Raw genomic sequence first — 27,998 nt, 5'->3', positions numbered from 1 at the left:
TCATTTTTCTACTATAATCAAGAAAGTTATAATGTTCCAAAACACCATAATGTAAGCATGCATTAACTTGGAAATATTTCTGTTATACTCTACAATAATCAGTACAACCTTCTGATTTTTTTTAACACACACACACATAATTCATTCACTGCTGAAAATTTCACCAGATCTGCATTTTCAAATTTATTTCTTTTAACTCATCAGCCTCGGATTACCATTTCTCAGTCGTGCTACTGCAGTATTCGCTTTAGTCAGCTTTTTTTTAACCAAAATTTGGTTATTTTCCTTAGCTAAAGAGTTTAACTAGCCATTTTAAAATAAAATAATCTTTCTACTTCTTTATCTTTCAAACAGCTATTTCAATAGTTTCTTCCTTTTTTTTCCCACAGCAGGGTTAGAGCAGAGGCTTCTTGCTATTAGCTGGACTTATTACAGCACCACAAAATCTTCCACTTGTTATTCACTATCATGTTTTTTACCATTCAAACATTATCAGGCACCTATCCCATAGAGAACAAACACAAGGCATCCTATTGGTCTCTCAAAACCAGAGATGCATATATTCTATTCATATGGTATAAAACCATTCTCTTGGAAGGTTATTTTCAGATTCCACAGATAAAAGTGATAAAAGTATCAATGGAAATATGGATTTTATCTATTACAACATAAAGCACAGAATGATGTGTAAGGAACAAACTTAGGGATACATAACAAAAGGTAAGAGCTAAGTGTATGAACCTCTTTTCCCTAAAAGAATTATTTAAGAAATCATATTTATTCTGAGGATAATTTAAAAAACAAAATATAAAACCATCAAAACTCCAAAACCAGAAGCATGTAAAGGATTTCATACATAAATTACTTCAAAATGTGCAAGCTTTTGCTTATTAACAGTCTTCTTACTTGTAATACTTAGATTCTCACAACAGACAAAGCTAGGACTTTCAAGGTCCTTGTAAAAGTATAAACTGAATCACTGCTGACAGCATTCTAAACACAGACAAACCAAAAACAAAGTCTTGCAAATCAGGGGTCCTTGCATCATGTTACTTCAGAAAATCGTTATGACACTTTGCTAGAACTTGGATTAAAAACTTTAATTTAGAGCAAAAACCCACATTCCAGATTTTGAGCAGGCACAGGCCTGGAAAGAGCCTTCTTCCCTTTTGCAACAGCTAACCTAATTAGTTAATACAAAACCTCAACCTATAACTAGAAATTACTTAAGGATCAGATTCACTGACAGACAATACAATAAAAAACAGATCAGGAGTTCTCTTATGCTCATTTCTGACCATGATGAAAAATTGTATCATCTGTGTCTTCTATCTGATACAGCGCCTCTTTGCTAGGAATATTTCTGTATAGCACAGTGGATTTGTAGCTCCATAACACCTCTACAGGAAGTTCTTCCATGGAGCATACACCTGGATTCCAACTGAAGAACTGATTAAGGCAGAAAGGCTTAGCAATCAGGATGTACATCATCCCTACATCAGTTTTTAAGACCTGTATTGCTGTGTTTTTTTATCTGACAAATCTGCAAAGAGGTACATGTCACACAACACACATCACAAGAAAGGGGTGTTGTCTAGGATAAAGCAACCTTAACAAGGGGGTTGGTCTATGAAGGGGTGAGAAAAACCACCCCCAGCCCAGAGCTTTTGGGTTGGTGGTTGTTTTTGGGTTTTGCAATCAATGCTAGCTACTTGTTGTATCAGAATGGTAGAAAACATCAAAACATGTTAGTGACCAATAATTCTGGTACCAGTCTTGCACCTTCAAATTAGGACCATTTCCTTCTAGTTGGTTCCAACTACCCTGAATTACAGTACATAGCTTGAAAAACAATGTTTCCCTCAATAGGATGTGGAATCAAGTTTCCTGCAAGTTAGTTAATTTAAGCTTTGCAGACTAACAGGAGGCAGCAATTTTTATGGGCCATACACCCCAGGCTGAATACAGATCACTATCATAGTCTCCTTCAGATTTTTCATCTGACTTCAAATAACAGAGAAGGAAGAATACACATATAAAATCCTAACACAGTACCCATGTTCAGCTTGCAATTTACATGAGGTTTGGCTACAAATCTGGAATGTTCCAGTGTCTCAATGAAAATATTTTGGTGTTTCTAGCTGAGAACAGATCACCACCGAGAATGCACTCTTGGTGTCCTTTGGTTACAACTATCTGAAATTTCAGGCTGACAAAGATGATGGAACAGCATTTAGAGCTCAACTAAGCCCTTTTTGTCAGCAAAACATGATTTGGTACACTGGACTGTCTCTGCCTGATACATGTCTAATCTGCATTCTTGGCTTCAGCAACACAGAGCACAGTCCAATTACTACCTTGCTGTATTACTTACAATATTGCTGTTGATACACAAAGAATTATCCTGATTTGTTATGTGATTTATTATGACACACAAGAAAGAAGACTGATTAAATGATTTACCATGAAAAGTCTAGTTTAACTTTTCAGCTGGCTCTACAGACACTATGTACAGGACAAAGATGGCTCCTTTTTTTAAGAGACAAACTTGGAAGAAGAAATGAGACACGCACACAGTATAACACAAGGAGAGGATTAAACACTACATAACATCTCAGAACTCCAGAGGCCTGACTTCTGTCAAGTACTTTGACTGTTCCTTGACAACACAGAGTTATCATGTATGAACAAATCACACCAATTTCCACTGTAATAATTGAAAAGAAAAACAGAACTTCTGCTCAGCAATTCATCTCATATCAAACCAGATTCTCTCAACTTGGGGACAGCAAAATGACACATATGATGATCACCTTGGGTGCAAGTATAATGAAGTTGCTTGAGATATAAATCTCTCTTAGTAGGAATTGGGAGTTCTAATTAAGATAATGAACTAACCAGGCAATCTTCCTTCCAAGAGAAGGGAGAAAGTCTAAAAGAAGCTTCTTGGGGAAAAAAACAAAAAAAGAGAGCCAGTGAGGGGTAAATGCTGCATTGAAACTAGAAGTACATTTATTATTTTTAATTTGAGGCATGGCTCCAGGGAAAAAATCTTGTTACTAGTAAAAGCAGATGCTGGATGCATTTTAGAGACTGGGGAGCCATACAACAAAGTTACTGTCTTGGGATTATCCTGAAGTCTAGAAAAAAAAAATTAGGATGCACTGCAAAGGTAAGAACTTGTCAGAAATCTGATCGTTTTTGTACCATGTATTTCTTAACCACCTTCCCAATTTCAGTAGGACAGGAAAGACAACCTTGTGCCAATAAACCAAAAAAAAACCAAACCCCAAAAAAACAAATGAACCAACCACAAAAAAACCCCCCACCACCACCAAAAAGGAAAAAAAAAAAAGTGCAAGCTATCTCCCTCATGTAGGCATTTTCCTTATACCACTGCCACCCACTTTAGCTGATTTGCTTTATTGTGTCTACTTTAATCCTTCAGGGTGGAATAATAAGGTGAAATAGGGATATCAAAAGCTACAGAAAGGATACCTTTAAAAAACACAATCATGCCATTCTCTAAGGAAGGAAAATATACTAAAGAAACTGGTTATGGATTTTATATTAATTGAAGATGCCCATGACAAAACAAACAAAATCTTTGTAAAATTTTGTGCACAATTAATTTCGCAGTACAATATAAAAGAAATAGAACAAATAATAGTGCAAAATTTTGTCTGTGGCTTTAACAATAGCTGTGATATGTTTGTGTGACAAGCCAAGGCAAAGGCAGTTTCTGTAGGGCTTCTATCAGTTTTATGAATTCATGTACAAAAAGAAAACAAAGTGAATTTGTTTCATTGTATCCAGTATATGAATTTCATTCCATCCAGCATGTTAAAGTGATCTGCACATATCCTAAAGTCTTCAGCACTATTATATGAAAAGTATACATTAAACAACAAAAAAGTCCCACCCAAACATAACTATCTGTTTTGGGGTTTATTTCAGTTCTCCAAACCTTGTTTGGCTGAGGCTCTGCTTTTGGTTTAATAAGTTGAGTTCCAGGAGGTATCATTCCTTTTGGAGGATCTTTTACTTTCACTTCTAGTCCAGCATCTATAAGCAAACAAAGACTAAGTTTAAAAAAATATAAGGGGATATATCAGTTAAATAGCAACTACAGTTTATCTGTACATTTAGAGTAAACAAAATAACTGCTTGCTTATCTGTCTGCAAAATCAACACTTGCAGTTGTTTCATGGGGCAAGGTATTAATTTTTGAACATTTCTATTTTCATATGTGGAAATTTACAGAGATGTGTTTTCATGGTGCTGTTAGATACCTGCTACAGTGTACATACAAAGCACTATCAGGTAATTTGGTATCTTAATAGTGTCTGTAGGGTTATGCTTCAAGGTATGGTCAACACAGAGTCTAGTGTTTGAGAGGTGCAGGTGAAAGCTTCTGGAGAGGCAGTAGCTTACACAATGCTGTACTGCCACAGAAGCTAATTGCTACATTGCTACATGTGAGACAGTTAAGAGCCTGAAAAGCCATATTAAGCAGCCAGAAAAGGCCTATAATGTAAAAAAAAAATGGCATATTTAATTACCAATTCTATTAAAAACACTAAGGCACTGGAAAGTGACATTCTTGTTTGTGAAGAAAAATACATGTAAATCCATGTGAAGAAAGACACAATAATTTATCTAATAGATGAATATAACCCTGAGCAATAACCTTCAAAGAAATTGCCTCAGAAATGACTGTTAAAAGCAAAGAACAACATGTTGAAAAGAATCATCCAGACATAGCAATGAAACTGCTGGTTTCACTAACATCCTTTTAAACAAGCATGGCAGTAACAGAAGCAATCTATGAGCATCAAGAACACAAAAGGTTTGAAACAAAGAGAAACTGTTACCAGTACTTAAGCAGTCAAAAATTGACAGAATTAGGGGCCAAGCATGCGTACATCAAAGCTTCAGAGGGCACAATCTAATGTAATGATTGAGTGAGAAAGTTCCATTGCAGAAAAATGGCACAGCTAAGTATTAAGAGTATACTCATATCTGTTTAATAATGAAAGTTGAGTTATATTTATCATTTCTATAAGTTTACACAATGCTTGAAGATGGCAGAACTTGTGCAAAAGTATAAGAGCAGTTGATTGAAGCTACAGTGTAAAGTTTGCTCCAGAGATGACACACTGGAAAAAATACAACTGAGTGCATCACAGGCTCCAATGAAGGCAAATGTTCCTCTCTTTGAGAAATAGAGGATAATTAACAATAATACTTTTTACATCTTATCTTCTGTAGTTAACACATAAAACCAACTCTTATTCCATTTCTATGTGAATTATGTGTACTTGCATTTATGAACATCACTATGTATTAACTAAAGGTGCTGGTCAGTATTGGGAAAGAGGAACTGCTGGTGTTCATGAACTCACCCAAACCCTCTTATCACATGTGGGTCCAGCTACAACACTTTGAGTGTGTCTACTTCCATCTTCATCATATCACCAGTAAGGCTGACATGAGAGCATTCATGATAGAATATTTTGGACAGGCACTCTTTCCACATGCTATAGTATTTATATCATAGTGCAGTCTCCAAGACTGGCAAGATAACTAAAAGATTTCCAGCAAGGAATGAACCAAAATCATTTAAACATTAGTACAAATAATTAAGAATTTAGGCAAAGTCTCAGTTAAGACCACATCTCCTCAATTTTCCAGAACAAATGACAGAAAGTATTTCAGCATCGTCAGGAACAATTTCACCTTCTTTAGGAGGCGGTTCTTCTTCTTTAGGGCTGGGGTTTTTTTCCCCTTTAACTATACCTCTCTGTCACTCAGCTGAAACAAGACATTCTTCTTTCCACACTGAGAGTTGAGAGTAAGAGAGTCTCAATCTGGTAATCTAACCACATTATAAATACATGATTTGCAACATGCATTCCTATTTCAGTGGGGTTTTTTTCTTCTGACAAAGAGTGATTGAACTAGAAGGCTTGTGAATGAAAACTTGGCTACTAAGTTTTGCTATGAACTGTAATATTAAATCTTATGAGCATTAAAACAAATGTGTTAGTATACAAAGTGAAAAAATATAATTTTATGCTTAAATATAGTAAAAATTAAGTACCTATTTCAATGCCATCTATAGTAACATGAATGGTATAGAGACCAACAGCTCCAGGAGTCCAGTTTGCACAGTATGTACCATCATTATTGACTCTGATCAACATGTTTTCACTGGGTCTAGGCATAAACAAAACAATTAAAATCAATCAATTAAATATAATGATTAGTAAAATGTTTATTTTGCAAACTACTCTTTTTTTTCTAGCAGATCATCTAAATACAATTTTTCCCTTTCCAATGTACTAACCTCCTATTATTTACTACGAAAATGTAATCCTCTATTCCACATTTTTTTATAGCAAATGATAAAAACACATTCAAAGAGTAGCTAATATAAATAAGAAAACAATATTAGAACAATTAAGAAAAAAATATTTTAAATAAAATTGCTACATGTAAGAACACATAATACTTGACTTCTGTGTTTCTACCTTCAGACATGATTATGTGTCAGTCACACTTGGGAGTCTGGGTGTAAGCAGAAGTGTCAGGATATGTTAATTTAAGCTCCTATCCAAAGGAAAGTTTTTAATGTTTACCTCTTTGGTGTTGGTGAAGCGAAACGTAGTTCTTCAAAAGAATAATTTTCATATGCCTATACACAGATTAAATTCAAACACAAAACCAACAGTTATACCACTGTCTTGAATAAAAAAAAGCAGAGCATTTTCTTCAAGAACACATGAATCTAATTTTAGCCACCCCAGAAACACTGTTCTGGGAATCAGAAACAAATTTCAAAACACAGAAATATATATGCACACATGGAAAAGAGTATCTTCACTGTCTCATTAAATAGCCGTGATTTAGAGAAGAAAGATTGCTACTGCTAACAAAAACCTTGTTAAATCTTTGAATCTCTTCAAATCTGACTTGTATAAAAACCTTTTGAATCCAGGCAGTGCACTGAAGACTGTGTGAAGATAAGAAAGCAAATAAGCTGCAAGTAAAACCTGCAAACCAGCCCAGGGGCTTTATCAATAAAATTACACATCCTTTTTCTTTCAACTACAAGTGAAGATGAAATTCCCTGAACATTGAGGTGATACTTCCACTGATTTCCACTACAAAAAGACCTGGTTCACTTCCACAGCATTTTGTAAAATCACTGCTCTGAAAAGCCCCCTAAGAAAACAGAGCTAGTCCTAGGAGTGCACCAAGTCCCTCAGCAAGAATCTCTCTGGGCTGCAATAGTTGCTGAGTTACCAGATTCCCCTGTTAAATCAAAACCAACAAAAGGTAGGATAAGAACCTTTGAACATATATGCAGATCAGCCATTCTGGGTCCCTGCATAAGAATATAGTTTTCGGTATCAGTGCCCTAAACATGTCATAATTGATTATGTATTTTTTTTTGAAGTGAGATTTTATAAACATATTTAGGTGATACAATGTGCAGGCTGATGTAAAATGAAAATATCAGGGGACATCTGCATTTTACACTGAAATGAGTATGTTCCGAATGCCTTGAATTCCTAAAGTTTTGGATGGAAAGGACTTAACTTGAGAGGAACCTTGGGAAGATTCTCTGGAAAAGCACTAAATACAGAAACCAAGCATGTTTCAACAAGAGAGATGCTTTTTAAATTTAACCTTGGTGTCTTTTTACTTTTATCTTTATGAAAGTTTATACTGTTATTGCCTTCTAGGAGGATTTTAAATTAACCCTTCCATTTTCATTTTCCTTTAGCCTTATTTCAATTAAAGAATGATTACACATTAACTAGCTGATATTAAGCATTCCTCACTCCATCAAATCTACAGAAGAGTTTTTGAACATGCTACACTTGCACCATTGTAATTTACCCCAAAGCATCTTATGCATTACAAGATATACAACTCTAAGAGTTTTGTGAGCAGATTTGACACCTATCACTGGAAAAGAAATAGCAGATACCTGTGAACAGTGGCTATCAGAAATATCATCTAAGCCCTAACTTGGGAGAAATAATTTATTTCTACCTCCCTTCAAGTCACTTTTAAAAGAAGCATAAAACCAAGAACTGATGTTTGCACTAGCCCAAATAAAAATGCCAAAATCACATCTTGATATGCACATGTTCTAGCAAGTTCTTAAACCATTTGTTGTACACTGCATTGATTTCATAGTTCTTTCATTGATCTATTAAGACACTGTTCAGTATCCAGCTGCACTATTTACACACAGGTACTGCAGCACTATCCTCTGCCTCTAAAAGGTGCCAGTTTGCTGGTTCTGCCCCCACAATAAATCCATTCTGATTATGCTAAGTATTATCCTCCTCTACCCTCCTGGCTAATCCTGTCTCATTAAGCTGTGCAACTGTTAGTTGTACACAACACATCACATCTCTTAACTGGGTCAGTATGGTACACATATGTAAATTTACTGCATGTGCCACAACATACTCAATCAAATCAACACTAGCTGCTCAGTTTTCACTTCTTTAAAAACTGTCCCTGGCTAAGTGTCTGAGCTGATCCATTTAACAGTGGCTCATTTCATTAGATGCTGCTTAATACATATGCATTGATATATAAATAATTTGTATGCCTTTTTTTAATACGCTGAGCTCTTCTTTTTTCCTGATTTTCTATTTCATCTGCTCTAGTTTAAAGTAAGCATTCACTGCAACACTCCAACTCCATATAAATAAAAATACTGGTTTAACTTTCCCTTCACCACTTTCATGTCTGTTTTTATTTCTCCTGCATGACTCCAAATAATTTGTTAATCTATTTAATCAAAATCAAAAAAGACACCTTTCCTTTCTATGCTAATCCAATCTAACTGCTTTAGAGTTTAAGCAATTGGCCTTTTTGATGTATTTAGTTTATTGCTGAACTAATATTAATCAAAGTAATTTTCACTGAATATATTTTCAGATTGGGACCGAAAATAAACATACATCTGTCCTTCTCTGCTGCATACCTTTACACACTTTGAATGCTGAATTCTATAGTTACATTGCCAAAATTGCAGTACTTACCTTCATCATTGTAATAGCAATATACCGAGCTTCTTTTACTATCATTGGCTCATAGGAGGAATCAAGCTTTGGTGAAGGAAGTCCTCCAAAGGTCATATCACTGCTAGGGGAAACAGCTGTTGCAGGACTGCCTGGTATCCGCTGCACTTTTTTAACCTGTTCTTGTTGCAAAGATGTTTTTTTCTGAGAAACAGGAATAGCTTTGACTTCCACCTGTAATAAGATGTGGAAGAGGGATTATGATTTTGTGAGAAAACACACACACACATTCTTTTCAATTTGATGCAGTGCAGTGACAAAGCACTTAGAGCCCTCCCTGCAAATGCAGCTGTGTCCAAACTCATTGTATATCTACACTTAACCTGTAAAGCCAAGCACAGCATCTTGGGAAGATGCCAATGGGCAGGGGAGAGGCACCCAACTGACTCCACCATCAGCACAGGCTGGTGTCACTTCTGCCAGTCCCAGAGCACTTCCTGGCAGGCAGAACACAGTCTGGGATGCCTAGGGAAGTTTTCCCTGAACAGAAAACTGCAACAAAGGAGAAAGAGAGTCTTCCAAGTGAGTGCACAGATTTCAGAGTGGATCATCATGGCCACTAGATCTGGATCAGCAATGGCCAGACTGGATCCTGGCTGGCTCTGCCACCTCCCAGCCAGCACTGCACATTTATATTGTGCTCTTCAATGCATGTTTTAACAGACTTATTCCCCCAGAGGTAGCATGGATCTCCATTAGTGCAGGTAACAGCTAGCAGTACACAATTTTCTGAGAAAGACAGACTACCTGGAAAATAAGTTTATATATTACTCATTGGAAATCTGCAATATCAAATTCTGCAGTTTTCACACACAGTTTTATCAAAATTTGATTTAATTAACCAAAAGTTACATCACTGCATTGCACACTGAATGAGTCCAGAAGAATAATTAAATTGAATTAAGGTTTTTGTTACTTTAATACATTTGTGAACAGTAATTAAATAATAAAACCAGTAATAACTTCGATCATATTTTGACATATCTTTTTCCTGACTGATAGGATAAAATCACTACTGAGAGTCTTTCACTTGCTCTGTCACTAATTTAAATCAGTAATCACACAAGTTTCACTCAAGCAGTGTTTGTGACTAAGCTGATTCTTGTGTTACTGTTGCAGAACTGCTGTTCATTATTATGTTTACAGCTCACTGAAAGAAAACTCAATTATTACATCACATACAAAGAACAGATTTGGGAGCTTTTCTCACAGGAATCATGCCTTTGTAAAAAGCATTTCATCTACACTTGGGCTTGACAAAAACCAACTACTCCACAGTAGTAGTGGGCTTTAAAACACAAAAGTACCCTAATTTATTAGAACTACATGAAAACCATTTTGTGTTCATTTTGTTTGAATTGCTTTACTACTTCAAATCAAGCAGCCCACTTTTACACATTCCACATAGATTTTACCCCAAAATGCACAAAATTCTTCTAACTCTACCTGAGGCTGTCAAGAACACCTCCTCTCCAGTACTGAAAAACAGTGTTTAACTGAAGAGGCTGAAGGCAAACACAGGAACACCAGGCCCTGCCAGTTATCCTTATTAACTGCAAGGACTACAGGAACATCCAATATTAGAAACAGAAAAGGCAAGAGTACTGTTCTAGTCTAAAATAAAGTAACTATAAGGTGGTCCATCAGTGTGCTTCTGATTCTTTTTTCCCATCACGAAGTCTGTGGTTTATAACACTCTTGCCTGGCTTACAAATTTAAAATGGATTCTTGTCACTTTAATACATCACCACCATCCAAACTCACTTATGACTGATTATTTATGCAACTACACACATGTAGTTCATTACAGGCAAGTTATGAATTTCATGAAATGGTGGTGGCATAGTACAGAATTTGGCAGGTTTGTAGATTTAGAGGTAAGAAAATCTGATTACAATGAATTTATGAATGCCACTTTCTGTCCAATACAAGAGTATTCCATGGAATACCTACAATAAAAACTAAAAGACAACAAGATTAGGCAGAACAGCCAAGATTACAATAATTACCTTCATATTAGGAACATGAACAACTTCCCCATACTGGTCTTTTGTTTGTACTGTAATAACAGTTGGCCAACCACATCGGATGTCATCCTTATTCAAAATCAATGATGTTTTTTGAGGATCAGCATATGAATCTGGCTGCAGCCACCTACAGCAAAGAAAACCACCCAACATTAAAATCTCTTACAGCCTCCAAAAGACAAATTCTTACTCTGTAAAAATCTGACACAGAGCTAAGAAAAGACACAGAACATCTGAATGCCTACATGCTTTTAACTAATGTATTAATGGAATCAATATAGCCAAACAGTTTTAGTCAACTAATACTTAAAATAACTATGACAGTTCTATAGCCAGTTAGAAGGACAAGCAACAGTGCAGTTTTACCTTGCGAGTCGTCCACCACTTGATCCTGGTACACAAGCAATGAAATCTTCCAGAAACGACTGCTCATTGCTTTGGACCTGCAGGGGAAGGCTTCCTTCGAGAGCTTCCAAAATGGTTGGGGAGTGAGACAGTGCCAAGCCTTTCCCAAGAATGCCTGAGTGAGCTTTGCACACCTTTTTGGTTTTTTTGGCAGAGGTTGGGGGTGAAAAGAGAGACACAGAACAGCTTTTCAGTAGCATGTTCACATTTTCCCATAACGTGAAACAATTGGTAAAAACATTTTGAGCATTTAAAACTTTTCAAGAAGAATAAGCTCTACCATCATAAAAGCTTTAAAAAAAGCCATCACAGTCTATTAAACCATTAAGCCAAAAGAGGTTAAATGACCTTGAGTTGAGGGAGATTCAGCATTAACTCCCATTGTACTCAACAAAAGACCATCAACAAACCAGAACAACTGCAATCATATTATTTGAGACTTGATTAACATCACTGCTCAGCTGAAAAAGTTTTTATTTCTGTCATTACAAAGACATGTAAAAGATTCATCTTGGTAACATTTAAAACATGCCAAATACTACAACTTCAGCCAAACAGATATTTTGAAATACTTGGTCATCTAATGTTCTACGTGACATTACATGTATTTTTTTCCAAGCAGATTCATTATAAAAAATGATTTAATTTAAATACTAAAATTCTGTATTATTTTCTTAAACTGTCAAATAATAAGCTGGATTCCATTCTACTATAAAAGCCTTACAAATTATTTTCTTCTGTAGGAGTCAGTTTCAATGCAATTCTGTGCTTAAGTGCATTGCAATGGATAAAAAGCAGCAGCATACCTGTAAGGCAGCCTCTTCAAGTATCTCAAGATCCTCTTCAAACTCACTACCTGCTGGAAAAATAAACCAGTTATATTATCTACATACTGCAGCATATGAGATTCAATTCTGTTTTGTGAAGCTTTTTATACTACAGATTTCAAGTCTGCATAAGGATGTATCATACTGTTCAATCAGCAGCTGAAATACTAATATTTATAAATAACATCGTAAACATGCAGTATTGTGTAGTTCAGTGCACAGAACAAAAATTTGGTGCTTCTCTTTTTATCTCGAAGGCACTATGTATGGCAAGTCTTTGGATGTGACTAGATATTTTCAGAAAGATTTTGAGAGGTCAGGAGAGGTTATGAGAAGCAGTATCTCTAAGTATGCAAAAGCTGCTCCCTTTTAAGAGCTTACCTTTGTAAAATTATTTGAAAACCTGACAAACCCTGCACAATTTCATAAATTATGATTCTTCCTAAAACAGAAAGCTCAAATACATACTATTACACAGTATTTCTTTCTCACAAATCCAACTCCAAAGCCTGATTCCAGGATAACCATAATTGCCAAACACGGTCTTTTAACAGAGGGGTGAAACAGATAAGGTCACCATATTTCTACTCTCTTTTAAAAACATTTCAGGAAATTCTACTAGTAAGAAGAGAGAGAAATAAGAAAACCAAGTTCCAAGGTAATTTTAAAAATTGAAAGAAATAAAGACATTTAAAAACTGCCCTCAGAAATAAACTACTGCTAGCTTTGATACAATTAGGAATGTATTAATACAAAATACATAAACCAATTTCACACTGCTGTTGAAGTCAGATCTTGGTCATAGACCAGATCTCTCTCTTGGAGAGAAGTATCTTAAATTCACATCTGGAAGTCGCAAGAGGGAAGAACGACCATTTGAACATGGTAACTTGAACACTATTTGGGTGTAACTCTCAAAGACACTTTTCCTAGTATGTGAAGAAATCACTTTCTGGTCCACCTTCCTTCAGAGCAAAATAGCCTTAACCTTGTTAGGGCCTTCAAAACACTTTTATTCCTAATATTTCTAGAGGAATACTCCCACAAATATTTGCCTTTGCACACTGAACATACCCACTACAACAATTACTAAAAAATAAAACTGTAGAAAGTGTAACAAAATATGAAAAGTCTACTAAAAAGGGCCTTTCCTATGTGTATGCATTACAAGAAAGTCTTTTATATGATTATTGACTCTATTATTCTATGTAGGTTTTCCTTAAGAAACACTCTTCCACAAGTCCGGTAAAAGGCTCTGCAGATTAGGAACGACAGTATTAAATAAGCATTTCACTTGCAGAAAAAGGTAGAAGATGCATAAACTAGGATGCAGAAAAAGAAAGCCTGATACTAAAAGAAAAGAAAATAAATAGAAAAGAAAAATAAAGTCTGATACTAAGGCTTTTAAATGTTGCTCTAGAAAACCACAACTTTACCACTTTTTCTGCCACAGTGTTTTTCTGAGACACCAGGCAAAACACTCAAAGCAAAATTACATACAACTGAGAACCATTTTAGAAGGCTGCACAGTAGTTTCCATTTGCAAATACTACCACTGTTGGCTACAATTCCCCAGTTTTGTTTACTCAGAGGGTCTAGTGGTCTTGGAGAGAAACAATACACTTATATAGCACAAGCACTGTAATCTTACCAGCAACATTAGGAGACTTGGTTGAAGTTCTTGAGTTGATGTTAGATAAACAGTCAGACAAATCAATTGCCATTAGATCAGTCATCAAGAAACTCCTTAGAGGCAATGCACCTACCCCTCCTCTCTTACAGATCATAAACAACCATATTTGTATGCAGCTGTGATTGCATAGGTAACTTCACTGCATATTTTATTTCAAATTTCTATGGGATAGCATAAAGTCAATCTATGTGTCACCCTTCTCATTCCAGGCATTTTAACAGAACAAACATAAAAAGCTCTCAGGAGAAAAGTATGAAGTATTGCAAAATATGGGAAAATAAGTTACAAGGATTTCAATCTTTTTGTTGTTGTTGCACAGAAGAATACAAAACTAAGAGAAGTCAACAAAATTAAGTAGCTTGAGGGATAAGAGAGGAGGGCACTTATTTAACCTGAAGAATTGCCTGTACATTGGAGAGTGAAGTACAGATCTACTAGTGCAATTGAGGCACCTCCTTACAACATAAAGAAATTTGTAAACAATCCAAATACACAAGCAAAATACTGGATTAAAAATACGAAGAAGGTTTTGTGATTAGAACTCCACACTGATCAGTGCTCTCCTGCTCATTAATCCACACTTCGACTGTAACAGTATCTGAGCTTTGATTTGTGTCCCTAAATTAAAATGATCAGAGAGATATCCTATTATAAATTATGAGCCTGTTTTTCCTATATGCTGGTGCTATTTAAGAGAAATTATATTACTCAAAATACAGCTGCATCATTAGAATTTCTAATTCCATCTCCATATCCATTAATTTCCACAAACTCATTTTTCCTTGCATTTTAAATTGCAGTTGGGTTACTATAAACCTCTATTTGCAGCATCTGTGGTAAAAATATGTGATTTCTTTTCTAATTGCAGAAAAAAAAGCTACAGTAGAAATATTTTTAGCTATAAGGTCTACAGACAAAATGGTCACTTTCAACTTTAAAACAGTACTTTAAGTTTTGCAATTCAATGATGCAGGTATTTTTCATACAGAGAGGTGTGAAGTGTAGGGAGAAAAAAAACAGTGAAAGAGAAATACAAAGATGATACCTGCACATTTAGGAAGTACCACGAGGAAACTGTGGGACACAGTTCATACAGTCACACACTACCTGTGGATGGGGTGAGCTCATTCAAATTTAAATTACCAGGTGTCCCTCTTCCCCATATACACACAAAGGGAAAAAGACAAGGAGAAAATACTGCCAGCTTTATTATTTGATTAATTCAGTTTGAAGACAATTTTGTATTATTATCTCTAATTAAAAGCAACAATAAGATCTGACTGTACTATTAATTCAGAAAACATGGACAATGATGAAAAAATGAAGTATGTTCTTACCAATAGGAAGTGCTAAATCTTTCTTCATCAAAGCTGCTGCACATGATCCTCCCAAATTTGCCAGTTCTTTCTCCAGCTGAATAATACCCTTCAAATTAAAAAAAATGTAAAAAATATCAGTGTCTCAGAAAATAGGACAATAAATACATTTTTCTGTCAATGTTTTATATTAAGAAATAGTGTATGTCCCAGTTTGAAGCTTCTCAGCAATGTATTTCTTGTCATACAGCTACTGCCATGTTTTGCTGCAACATAGGACAGTGTACCAAAATTTTTAGCATAAAAAGGTATGTTTGAAAACAGCTACTTATAACTGTTCTTTAGATGATAGACTTAGGGTATTAGCTAGCATGTTTTAGCACTGAGCATTAAAAATATGCCAGCAGCTTTGTTTGAAAATTCTTTAAAGAAAAAGAATGACATATGAATCTTCATGGGTATTTTTGAATAGAAATAACTTTTGCTTAAACAAACACAGACTAATTCAATCATCTGTAGAATTACAAATCTGATTCTGCTGAAAGCCAGTACCACCATAGATAACAATCTTATGGTATGTGTCCTTATCTGATATGTAAAGAAATTCCAAAGAACTTGACATTCTGAAAATGTGAAGACATGATTTAGCTTTAGCAAAATCCAGAATAAGATGAGGTAAATCTTCTGCGAGGGTTGTAGTGTAAGCAAGATGCAGACCTTGTGAAATCCACATGAAGGAACAGGGCCAAAGATTCCCAGGACAAGGGAAGACTTATCTTTCTGGATGTAGTATAAAACTGGATGTAGTATATAAAAAAGTATATATTAAGTGTTTTCCGTAATCTCTTAAAATAGCCAAAGACACAATTGGGTCGTGAAGAAATCTGATCTTCCCTTTGCAATAAACAGTGGTGGAAATGACTCATGTCCTTAAAGGTAAAATGAGGAGACCACTGGGTAAAACCTGAGGTAGCCTAAATGCACATAGCATTTCCAAGGAGTCTGCGAGTTCTGATCTAAGTGAGCACTGGAAAATAATGCAAGTCATTCAATGTCATTCAATAGGCAGTGACAGTAAAAAGCCCCACATCTTAGATCTTTGATGCAAGAGTAGGCCAGAATTTCAGGAAATCTTATATCCCACTGACACACAAGATAAAACCAAACTATGTTTTTGCAGAGTGCCACAAACCATGCAAAAAGCCATTTCAATAGTATCCTGATTAAAGAATTTCAAATTAATAATGCTCTTAGCAAAAAAATGTTATTACTTTTATATAATTAATCTAAAAATATTTTGCAATGTGTCACCTAGCCATAAGTGGAAATACAATTTTTTTTTACCCTCAAAAAATTTATTAGGTGATTTATTAGGTGAAGCAATTATAACTACCTCACTTTTTCCCTTACCTCATCACTTCCTGGACTAAATTCATATCCAATTGCGTAACATTTGAAGCCATAAAAACAAGCTTTTTCATCTTTCACATAGTCTGATGCAGTCTCCAGAGAAAAAAGTGCTTCATTCCCTTAGAGAAGTAAAAGGATAAATTAATAATATATTCCTCCTCTTTTACGTAAATATATATGAAACCCAGCCTTTATAGGTAAAATGTGAATTAAAATCATGGGAAAAACCAGCAGATCAATACGTCAAGCAAGAAACCTACTACAGACATAATTAACTTGCCAGCTGGATAAAGACCCTTCTTTAATTTTGTTTGCCAAGATAATTCTGCAGAAAAATCAAACTTCCTTTAATTATTGCAGTAACACACATTACCAGCAATTACATCAGTATCTAAGTATTACCTGGCAATACCAACACCATGGTAGGCCATCCTGAAGATCCAGAGAACTTTTTCAGTTCTATCCATGAATTAAGGTTCTCATGAACAGAGGTATGCTTTGGTCCAAATCCCAGGCTCTGTGCAATTCTGACAGGAATTAGTAAACGAAGAACATCCTCTGACTGAGCAGTGCCACACTGAGTGTCAAACTCTATTGTTATCCACCTGACACATTCAGGAAAAGTCACCTAAAACAAAGCAATAGGTTAATTATGTCCAAGCTTTTGGGGTTCTTGTTTGTTTTTTTTTTTTTACACTTACTTCTTCATTTCCATTTGGCCTTAACTCTGATTTAGTCTACAGAAGTGATTTAATTATGTAATTCTGCACAATTGTTCTGCTATTCTTTTAATTAACATTAACCTAATTTATTCCTTGAAATTTATATACACCTGAAATGATCCACACTTTACACAATTAGAACCCTGTGTTATAACTTAATATTCTGTTTAAGTATTTGCACTGGCACCACTTGTGATTGCTTTCAAGAATTCTGTACAGGTTCATTAAACAAAACAGCCACAGACTACTACACACAATGAACTCTCGGATACCTTTTCAAACTCAAACTTCAACAAACATAATGAACATCTATTTTGTGCAATCCCAGAAAAGTACAGAGCAGCTGAATTCCACTAGTGAATGTGGCCTGCAGTACAATAGCATATAGCTACAGAAAATCGAAGGTAGTAACTACTAAACCCAAGGCTTTAGACATGCTCCATAAACTTTTAGGACAAAAGTAAGCATTATTGCATCAAGATGATCAAATGGTAACTACATTTTCTGCAGTGGATGTCTTGCTGTCTCACAGGACAAGCACTGGAATAGCAAAGTAATAATTTGTGTCCTGTTCAGGCTCTTGATTATAGCTTTGCTACTTCTGGATGTTAATTTGACTAGAACTGACTTTATGCATTCTTACAAAACACTGTTTAAGCATTAGGTAAGAAAATCTGGTATGTGATTACATACTCTATACATAAAGACTTTGAACTTCACAACCTCTACAGTTAAAGCAAAGAAACTGTATGACAGCAGAAAAATATAAGACTATGCAAATTTAGGGATTTAAAGCAGATACCTGAATTAGGGGGTTAAAACTTCACTATTTTCCACTATACTTGATGTAGAGTTTTGTCCAAAAAGCAGTACAGCAATAATATAATGTCTTCAATATGCAACAATATTAATTATCATCCACAGCAACAATTTTTCAGATAGCAAATGCTGACTCAAGAAAACTCATGTGTAAAGCTTTTAGAAAGCAGCATGTGCACTTAGAAATGGTGCTCACCTTATAATGTGTAACAGAGGCAGGTTTATAGGGGTGCTCACTTTCTACAACAGCATAGTGATTGGAGGTAGTACAAGCTGAAAGCCCTTGCTCTGGCTGGTTTCCAGTGGTGCTGTCTGTAGACTGATTTGGGTTAAAAGCTGGAGGGGCGTATTTCTGATTCAGAACTGCCACAGAAGGAAGCAGCTGTTGTACCAGGCCAAAGACCTCAACAGCAACCTGTAACATAACACCACATATGTTATTAGAACGTCTTATAAGTTGGTGAAAACAATAGTCTAATACTTCCATTTCTCTTCAGTGGTTCTGAGAATGTTTGAACATTCTCAGAATATCACTAATAACAATTCATTCAATCATTTTGCAATTCTGCATCTACACAATCCTAACAGAAAAAGCACCAGTACATTAATCTTCTCTTGGAGCTGTGCCAAAGCTGAAACAAGAATCTGCATATAATTGTGACATCCTTTCCCTAAAATAGCTTCTATTAAAATCTTGAGCATTAACAAACGGGAAGCACAAGTTCACAAAAATAAATACCATACTAAAGCCAAAATCCAGTTATACTCTATAAACATATTAATTTTAATATTAATATTACGTTCCCGGTGATCTTCACTACATTTTCTAAGCAGATGAACACTTCTACAAATTACTTCTACAGCAAAACACTTGGTTATTTCAAATCTCAGTTCCATGAAGAAACAAGGTAACTAAAATCTGACACTGTCTTTCATAGCATGTCTGCTAGATTTTAAGTGGTCAGTTCTATTTCCTCCCCTTTGGAAAAGAAGTCAGAAAACATCTTACAGCTCATGAAGAAGCAATAAAAGATAATAGTGTATACTAGCTAAGGATTATTGACATTTGTAGATCTAATAACAGATCTCAGGAGTGTCCCAGACCAGGCACATGCAAGAAATGCCATGGCACTGGAAAGAAATGTTCCTTTCTTTATAGCTGACATCTTTCTAGCGCTAAGTTTGACAGAAATAATCTTAATTTAATGAGCAAATGCTTCTGCTCCTTACTGTGAAAATAATATTTATATAACATAAAAAAACCATTTCATCCCCCAATGTTCATCAATGAGTTGTAATTACATTATTCTCATTCCTTATCTTTTCCTACTACTAAAGCCTCTCATATTTCTCTTATTCCTTAAGGTATTTTTGTTATCATGTTCTCAATTCAAGTTTAAAAAAAAGTCATTACATGTTTTCTAAATTCTTGACTCATGGAAAATTCATGACTCATTAAATATAAACCACTAATTCACAGAATAGTAAGAAATGAAGATGGTCAAATTTTCAGAGTAAACCTTTTCCTTGCATACATTTCTTCAGTAATTTCTCGTTAGGAGCATACCTTGGGAATAGCTGCTGCTACTGGTCCTATGTAGGCTATGATGAGGGGAAGCAGCATTGAAAACAGACTGGAAGAGCTGAGTAATTCTGGAATGTCTTCAGCTTAAAAAAGATAATTAGAACAGAGGTCTTATTAATAAACATGGTGTGGTTCAAAGCACATCTTATTTTTCTGGTTTGCCCCTTCTAAATTAAAACTTCTATTTCCCAGACTATTTTTACTTCAAATTGTTTTCATTATTTAGGCACTGTTGAATTCCAAGTCTGCCAAGTCCACTCAAGATAAATATATCATTATATATAGATCTCTTGAAAAATGTCCTTCTCTTAGAGCATTATTTTATTGCATTCTTTGCCATTTTGTGAAACTGTGTTCATATTTTCTACAGTATAAAAGTTAGCACAACAGTCGTCCCAGCCCTTCAAAATGAGTTTTATAGCACTATGCAATATTCTGAACATTTTGGCTACAATGGCTGATATGTACATTTCTCAAAAAGGGATGTTTAAGTGCTTATATATTAATTACATTAACCAGTCCTACTGATGACAACCTCTGTGCTAAACACTGAGGAAATTTGCAACTAACCTGCCATAAAACATCTTTAGGAAATAAAGAATCTTACCAGCTTTAATACAAGACTTGCTAAATTGATGAGCAATTATACAAAGTATCTGACTATGCTATCACAAGCATAACTCAATGATATGAAAGATGCTCAGAGTTTGATACCTACAGGAATGAAAGTTTAGAAAAATATTCTTTGGAAAGCAAAAGAGAAACATCACAGCTCTTGTATTCGGTCATATTCTACTATTATGGCTTGCTAGCAAAGTAAAAAGTTTTGAAAAGTAAAGTAAGTTTTCTCAAGCCTTACCATCTACAGCAAGAGCTCTGTGCAACAAGTCTTTGGCTGCTCGGACAACAGCACTCACGACAGAAAGAGCCCTGCTACAGTTTTTGTCCTCTTCATTAGCTTTGTTCAACAGCTGTGACTGCAGATCACCATCATACTCACTCCTGGAAAGTGGATTAAGTTAAAGTAAGTTCACAAATACAAAATTACATTAAAAAACACTACTGACTAATTTTTGGCATAGAATAAGCAAAACAATTTTTGATAAAGCAATAAAAAACCACAAAGAAACCATGGAGGATATTTTGGAGGAAATGTGTCATTGTTAGTCTTTGCAAGAACTTCATTTGGCAAAAAGTATAAAAAGCATTTTTCTGCAATGTTTCTTTTCTCTAGATGTCTTTTAAACCACAAAATTAATTGCTATGCTCTTCCAAAGCCAGTTCCTTGTCTTGGTAAAAACAGAGCAAGTAATGATTCACAGAAACAAGTAAAATGTCCTTAATGGATATTTCTGCATTTTCATAAGAGACAAAGATTCTCCCTTCTTATTTCAAAGATTAATTATGGCTTTGAAACAGTCCTGGGCTCACCCAAGACTTACCAAACAGTTCTTTCTTTTAAATCCATTCTGTATGTCAAATTAGGCTCTCCTAAACAACATCATGCATGCAATCATTTCAATAAGGTTTGATTTGCTTTTTCAAAGCTATCAAATGACAATTACAAACTAATTCAAGCCTTCAATATGATAATGATTAATGATTATCATTATTGATTATGATAATGATTTTATTTCTCTGTGCTCTCTTGGCACAGAGAAATAAAATCACTTAGTCAACATGTAAAACAAAATCTACTATTTTCTTTGGGATATCTTCTGTTTGTCCAGTGCATTATTTCAGGACTAGCACCTCAGAACTTTAAGAAATTTTACTTTGAGCAGTTCAGTGAACAAGGATATTTCTCCTTCTCTGTCATGTGAATCAATGACTCATACAAAAATATTATTTTTTCAAAGTGTCCTAGAATTGTAGCTTTGCTGTCAGCCTCAAGCCTTTCTCATTTGAATTTTTTAGCTACTGATGGTAGGTGCAATTCAACTGAGTACTTTTCCAACAAATCCCTCCAAAACTTTTCTCCCCTTATCAAAAGTGTGTTAACTTCTATATGTGGGGTTTTTTTGCATATGCCTAAGAAATATTTTGATTGATATCTGAGCATCCTCCAAACAAAATGAAGTGTGAACTTTTACAAGCTGCTCTGTAATAGTTGACTGAACATTTGTTTCTCTGCTGTAGGCAAATCAAAACTTCAAATCATTATATATCAAACAGTGAGTCCCCAAACTAAGTCCATAACCATGCAAAAGATAAATTTATCTTGTCTATGCAAACTACAAAGACACTGTGATTACAGCACAGCAGCTGCAATTTTTTTAACACAATTTATTCTGTAACAGTTCCAACTTGTACCACTAGTCTTTCAAAAGCCTCTTTGAATTTTATTAGTTGAAACAAAAAAACCTGAGACTGCTCTGATCTGAAGAAGGGACTTTGGTGTGGGGTTTTTCATATGCTGATTTATCATTGTTAGAATGCCTTGAAGTTTCCATAACTGAAATTATGTCCTTTGCTTTTCTGAAATCAAAGAAATTGTTATTTCTCTTAATTTTCTCTTCTGTCCATATAAAAGCAGACAATCTAGGAGTGAAAATAGATGTTTTCCATGTCTGTCTTTCATCCTTCTTACATAATGACACTTTCCAATTAAGATACTTCATAATAAAGTCCAAGTTTCCAGGAGACTAAATCAATTAAAGTATCATGATCTGCACCACTGCAATTCTATTCTTTCATAAGTAATTACTGGTTTTATTGACAAGCTGGATCTTTGAGCACAATCTTATGTTTTAAGGTAGTTTAGAGCTATCCTGTATCTTCAAATATACTATTGCTGTAATTTTGCTGGCTACTTTATTTCTTCATATTTTACCTTTTTTAAAACTTTAGGAGCAATATATGTTCATGTGCTTGTTAGTCTAAAATACATCACTGGTGTAGCATTACCTTTTCGTATCGTCTACATCTTTTATTATGTACTTCTCACACAATCAAAGGTAAATTATTATTCATTGATCATTTTATTCCTTCCATCTTCTGTTAATCAGCCTTTTACTACCAGTTTGAAAATCCTGTCTTTACACAAATCAGGGTAAGCACCTCAAACACAAAAGCAATGCTTTCTGCAAAAGCATTACCACAAGTCAATTCCTACTGCCATCCTGAAAGGCTGAAGTAAAGCTCCCCTGCAGAACTGTCAGATGTTTCAGCTGATTTTCTTCAGGCAATTGCAATTTCTCTTTTTATACCTTTCACCTCTAAGTAAGAGAGGAGTTCCTATATAAATAGACCTTGCTTCACTACCTGATGAAATTCTTTTTTGGAAACTTTGGAAAATTAAAAAAGTTGGAGAGATAAATATGCTAGTGAGTAATCTCTCAGATATCACCTATAGTATAGAAAAAACAGAGATTGAAATAGTGCATCTTACAAGTTCCTCATATTTAGAGCTTTAAGGTAGTAAACAATGGACCTCAGAAAAAGTCAACAATCACATTATTTGTCAAATAAAAAAAAAACTAAACAGAGAACCTAAAATAAGGCTGGAAGAGGCATCACAAGCACACTCTGGATGCATTTATTTCTATCACTTCTTAAAAACAGATGTGGTATAATAGCCCTGTGATGGTTTTGTTCACTTCCCTTAGAAATGAATGATTACACCACACAAACCTGTAATAAAGGATCTGTGGGATCTGTCCCCGTGTTTGGTTGGTGCCATTACTGCTCAGACTGCACGTGCTGAATGTGAACGTTACACCATCGGGACACTGCACCGTGGTCATTCCCCCATCCCCATTGGCAGTCCGGCTGCCGTAATTCCGCAAACGAACTGCGTACTTCACGTTTTCCTGAGAAAGGAGAGCAAAAATAGGTTGCAGTATAAAACAGATATCTAATGGCTTCATGGTATGTGAAAGTTATTATTTTACATTAATACTGGAGAGTCTGGAAAGTCCCTCAAAGCACTCTACAAATGAAATAAAAGGAAAAAGGCCCAGCATGAAACAAAAATCAGAGCTGTTCCATGTCCCCAAATTATGGACCATAACTTAAAATTACTACTAATTACTTTAAGAGCAAGCAGATATCCAAGAAAATTAACTATCAAGTAGCACAAAAAAAGTTGCACTTTCAAAAATATTCTAAAATTACTAGGCAACTATAATCTATCATATGCACTTATAAAAATCATATGCACTTGGGATCTAATTTCTTCTAGCTAAAGGATTTGGAATTTGTAATTTATAGGTTGAAGTTGAGACTTTATGAAGCACACATCAAGATCAACTTGTGAATGTGCATCCAAAAACCCAATTTACACTGACCATTTCAATTTTGTTATCTAAAGAAGTTGCATGAAACCTACAGATGTGATTTTATTTTATTTACCTTCAGTGGCACAACTTTGTCAAGTCTGATTTCAGCTATGTCACTAGGAGAATCATCTGTGGTGTAAGTTCCTTTAACCAATTCTAAAGATGTCCATCTATGAGAATGAGTTGCATCTCCAGTATGATCACTCTGATTCAAAGAAACAAAGTAATTTTAATACATTTATCATGTACACATTTACACAAATACATGACACACGAAATTGTGCAACTTACGTTTCATTGCATAAATTTTTACACATGGCATTACAAACAAAAAGATGAAAAACCTGCTCAGAGTCAACTGTGAAGCCTTTCCCCTAAAGAGGAAATTACTGAGCAGAGAGGTTAATTTCCCATAGTAACCTATGCTTGTCCTTTGGAAGACATCACAATCATCAGTTATAGTGAACAACTGTGTGTAAAAGAACAGTAGTTTTGCTTCATTACAAGAACCCAGAAGACAGTTTTATGCTGCTTCTAAGAAAATATATCAACAGCACATGAAACATCTGTAGGTACTGTCTGATCATGCTGGGAGGGTATCATCCTTTTCTTCAATTTTGGTTATAATCTTATTTCTTAATTTCATTCATGGTTGACAGAGAGGTAACTGTACTAATTTCTATTTAGCTCCAAAAAGTGAAGAGCCCAAGATACTTCAAATATTACTTGTAATAAAGGAAGAGTTCACAACAATAACCAAGATAAGGACCCTACTAGATATGGTATGAAGCTTGTGGTAATACAAAAATCTTCACCACAAGCGAAAAATTCTACTACCAGTGCACTGGTTTACTGGTAGCCTAGACAGAATATGAATATGAAAATATCACTTTGTAAAAAATACTCTAAGAAAACCTCTGAGGTTACTTTTGTTCAAATTGTTTTCCCAAAAGCAGTACTTACATCATCAACTAATACCTCCAACTCATACTCATGAATTCCTCCTCCACCATAAACAGAAAATCCTACTACAACTACACCAGGTTTGTCAACAGAGAAACATATGGCATCAGGGGATCCATTCCCAGTATTCCAGCTTCTTCCCTGACTTGTTTTAGTGAATCGGTTTGGAGTGGATTTGACAGAATGGAGAGAATTCAGTCCATCAACCTGCAGAAAATTAAATACAGTTGTCAGAAAATATTCACTGCTAAATTTTAGACAACTTTAATAAAGCAAAGTGAATTATCAGATTTTTCAACTGGGTAAATTTAAAAGTCAACTCATAAACCACAGAAGATGCCACTATTTAGCTTTGTAGTTAATATTGATTAAAAAGAAAAAAGACAGTATTTCTGATAATTAGAAAATAACTAGGAATAATCAGAAATCCAACTCGGTTTTTTAAAGTATTTAAATATATATTTTATGGATGAATTAGCAAAAAATACAGATTAGCTGTACTGAAAGAAAGGTTAGGAATTTCTGCCTTAGGTAAAGGTAAGGTATTTCTGCCTTAGGTACAGTCAAGATTAAGAGAGGGCAGAAACAGATGTTACATAATGGTAAAAACACTTGAATCAAGATGTCATCAAAAGGTTGATTCTTTCTGTGAGAAAAGCCTGTTGATAGGATAGAGACAGTGATGTGCCTTTCACAAAGTCAAATACTTTTCTGTCACTTAATGAAGTTATAGCCTCCTGAAAGGATTGTATATCTACATAAATATGCAGGCAAAAAGCAAAGTATTCAAAAAATGCGCCTTTTTAAAAACAAAGTATTCTGCAGTATTCTTCAGCACTAATGAAGTAGCTAATTATCAACAATATTTCTCTAGTACAGTGAGTATATGCTTTTAAATCTATGCAAAACATCTGCACTACTCAAAACAGAGAATTCCACAATCTCTGAAAGATCTACACACCTATAAAATACCCATTCAGCCTCTATCACATTTGTAGTATGTTTGTCCTGAAAGATTTCTAAAATTGTTTTAGAGCAGCTTTACCTCAGATCCTAATGCTGATGCTGTAAGCTCACTCACAATACTAGCAAGCAACCCACAGGTATTAGAAACCAGATGTGAAGAGAAAAGTTCATTTTCTCTTCTAAGGCTGTTCCGTACTGGTAAAACAACAATGACCAACATCTTTTCCAGCACTTCTCGAAAGCTTGTCATCCCTGAAACATTTTCTTCACTCTGCAGTGTAAACAAAAACAATGACAAATGATATGGTTATTAAAAAAAACAAAACACTAACTTTCACATATTATAAGTACTAGGTAACTGAAATCTCTGTGACTTCATGAAGATTAGAAATGTCTAGAAGGTGGGAAAAAAATTAAAATACCCAAAACTATCATGTGTTCCTTTGTCAAAAGAACTGATTGATGTCCTTAATTTCCTGTATGAGGTAGTGACAAGCCTTTTATTACATTGGAAAGACACCAGATATAGATATCCTTTCCAGGAGATGTCTCTTCTTTATATACTATATAGCCATAAAACCTATGGGCTTTAAAAGCATACATTAAAACACAGTGGATATATAGTTACCTTTGAAACTGTTCATGTAATTTTCTTCTGCAGCGTCTAAACAAGAGACTTAGAAGCTTTATTGTTTTGGTGTTAGCAAAAAGAATCTTCTATGCAAAGAGGTAAGACAAAACCAGAGGTGGGATGATTATAAACAGTTTTTCTTTGCTGAATGAAGTCTATGAAACTAATCTAAGCTTAGGCATCTATTGTGTCGTCTGCCTAGCAGTGACATCCACTGCTTTCAACAAGAAAAATAAAATCAGCACAACAGATGAAAATCCAAGGTTTATCTTTCTCACCTCTTTGTATGCCAAAAAAAATAGTGAACAAATATGGAGGACAATCAGGCAAAGCAAACCTGTACAGAACACTTTTCCATCTTTTACAGTTAGGAGGCTGCTGTATCCAAGACACAAATATATTTGCATTTAGTAGTGCCCATTGTTTTTTTCCCTTCATTAATTTGTACAGGTGCTTTCCAAGTCCATGAAAGCTTTTAGCACAATAATGGCCTACAGGAGTATGTCCCCCAGCTTAACTGTGTATTTTATGAAGAGTAGAAAACTTCTGATCTTATCTTTTGCTCTAAATTTCTGGGAATGGTAGATTCTACAAGTGTCCTTTATTTACCTTTCTTGCACAATTCATAATTTCATACCCCTGTTGTCAACCAAATTGAAGTATACTGTTTAGTAGTCCTATTTCCCTAATTATTATCTTTTATTATTTATCTTCTATTTTATTTCTCATTCCTGTAAATCAATTCTAAAATATCAGAACTACAACAATATAGCATTGAAGAGCCTTTGATTAGGAAATTGTTTAATAACCTTTGCTAGAACAGTATGAACTGGGATTCCTTTACTGACCCCCTTAAAAACTCCAGTTTGGGACATGACTTATTACTAAGATGTTGACTCTTCCTCAAAACACCAAATCTATCTACATGCTCCTCCCTTGTGATCATATGAAAAACCAGAAAACACTATGCAACAGAGTACTACTCCAAGGGATATTTTGTCCAATTTAATATTCCAAGATAAGAACCATTCTGCTTAGACATTCCCCAAAGAAGAAACAGTTGGAATATTTCAGACAAAAAGTTGAAAATTGTATAAAATAATAAGTTTCTAAACTAAGCCTTTTAGAAAGAAAACATTTAGGTAAATTCACGTACATTTTTATTGAGCAAAACCGTGTAGGTACGTAACAGCTTTCTGTTGCAAAGTAAAAGAAATCATTGGATTTTTAGAACACATCCTCAC

The 27,998-nt window shown here is 34.9% G+C and overlaps 1 protein-coding gene across 17 annotated transcripts in view; it reads right to left on the bottom strand.

The window, feature by feature from the left end:
- The window catches only part of MYCBP2 (MYC binding protein 2), a 175,474-nt gene that overhangs the window by 56,651 nt on the left and 90,825 nt on the right, over positions 1–27,998 (bottom strand). For 13 of the 17 annotated variants that reach the window (XM_054628261.2, XM_054628264.2, XM_054628265.2 and 10 more), the window contains 17 exons: positions 26,203–26,394; positions 25,158–25,364; positions 24,268–24,399; positions 23,548–23,726; positions 20,774–20,916; positions 19,897–19,997; positions 18,526–18,744; positions 17,191–17,416; positions 16,789–16,907; positions 15,400–15,487; positions 12,349–12,401; positions 11,504–11,676; positions 11,120–11,264; positions 9,072–9,284; positions 6,642–6,697; positions 6,104–6,219; positions 3,968–4,065 (listed from right to left, as the gene is read on the bottom strand). In XM_054628261.2, the coding sequence (XP_054484236.2) occupies positions 3,968–4,065; positions 6,104–6,219; positions 6,642–6,697; positions 9,072–9,284; positions 11,120–11,264; positions 11,504–11,676; positions 12,349–12,401; positions 15,400–15,487; positions 16,789–16,907; positions 17,191–17,416; positions 18,526–18,744; positions 19,897–19,997; positions 20,774–20,916; positions 23,548–23,726; positions 24,268–24,399; positions 25,158–25,364; positions 26,203–26,394 (2,460 nt within the window). The remainder of the gene's footprint in view (positions 1–3,967; positions 4,066–6,103; positions 6,220–6,641; positions 6,698–9,071; positions 9,285–11,119; positions 11,265–11,503; positions 11,677–12,348; positions 12,402–15,399; positions 15,488–16,788; positions 16,908–17,190; positions 17,417–18,525; positions 18,745–19,896; positions 19,998–20,773; positions 20,917–23,547; positions 23,727–24,267; positions 24,400–25,157; positions 25,365–26,202; positions 26,395–27,998) is intronic. The other 4 variants (XM_054628262.2, XM_054628266.2, XM_054628288.2 and 1 more) reach the window with 1 other exon arrangement.

This window comes from Agelaius phoeniceus, chromosome 2 (assembly GCF_051311805.1).
Source record: "Agelaius phoeniceus isolate bAgePho1 chromosome 2, bAgePho1.hap1, whole genome shotgun sequence".
In the NCBI taxonomy this organism is placed as follows: domain Eukaryota; kingdom Metazoa; phylum Chordata; class Aves; order Passeriformes; family Icteridae; genus Agelaius; species Agelaius phoeniceus.
The sequence above is the reverse complement of the archived record's forward strand: the minus strand, read 5'-3'. Positions and strand labels throughout refer to the sequence as shown.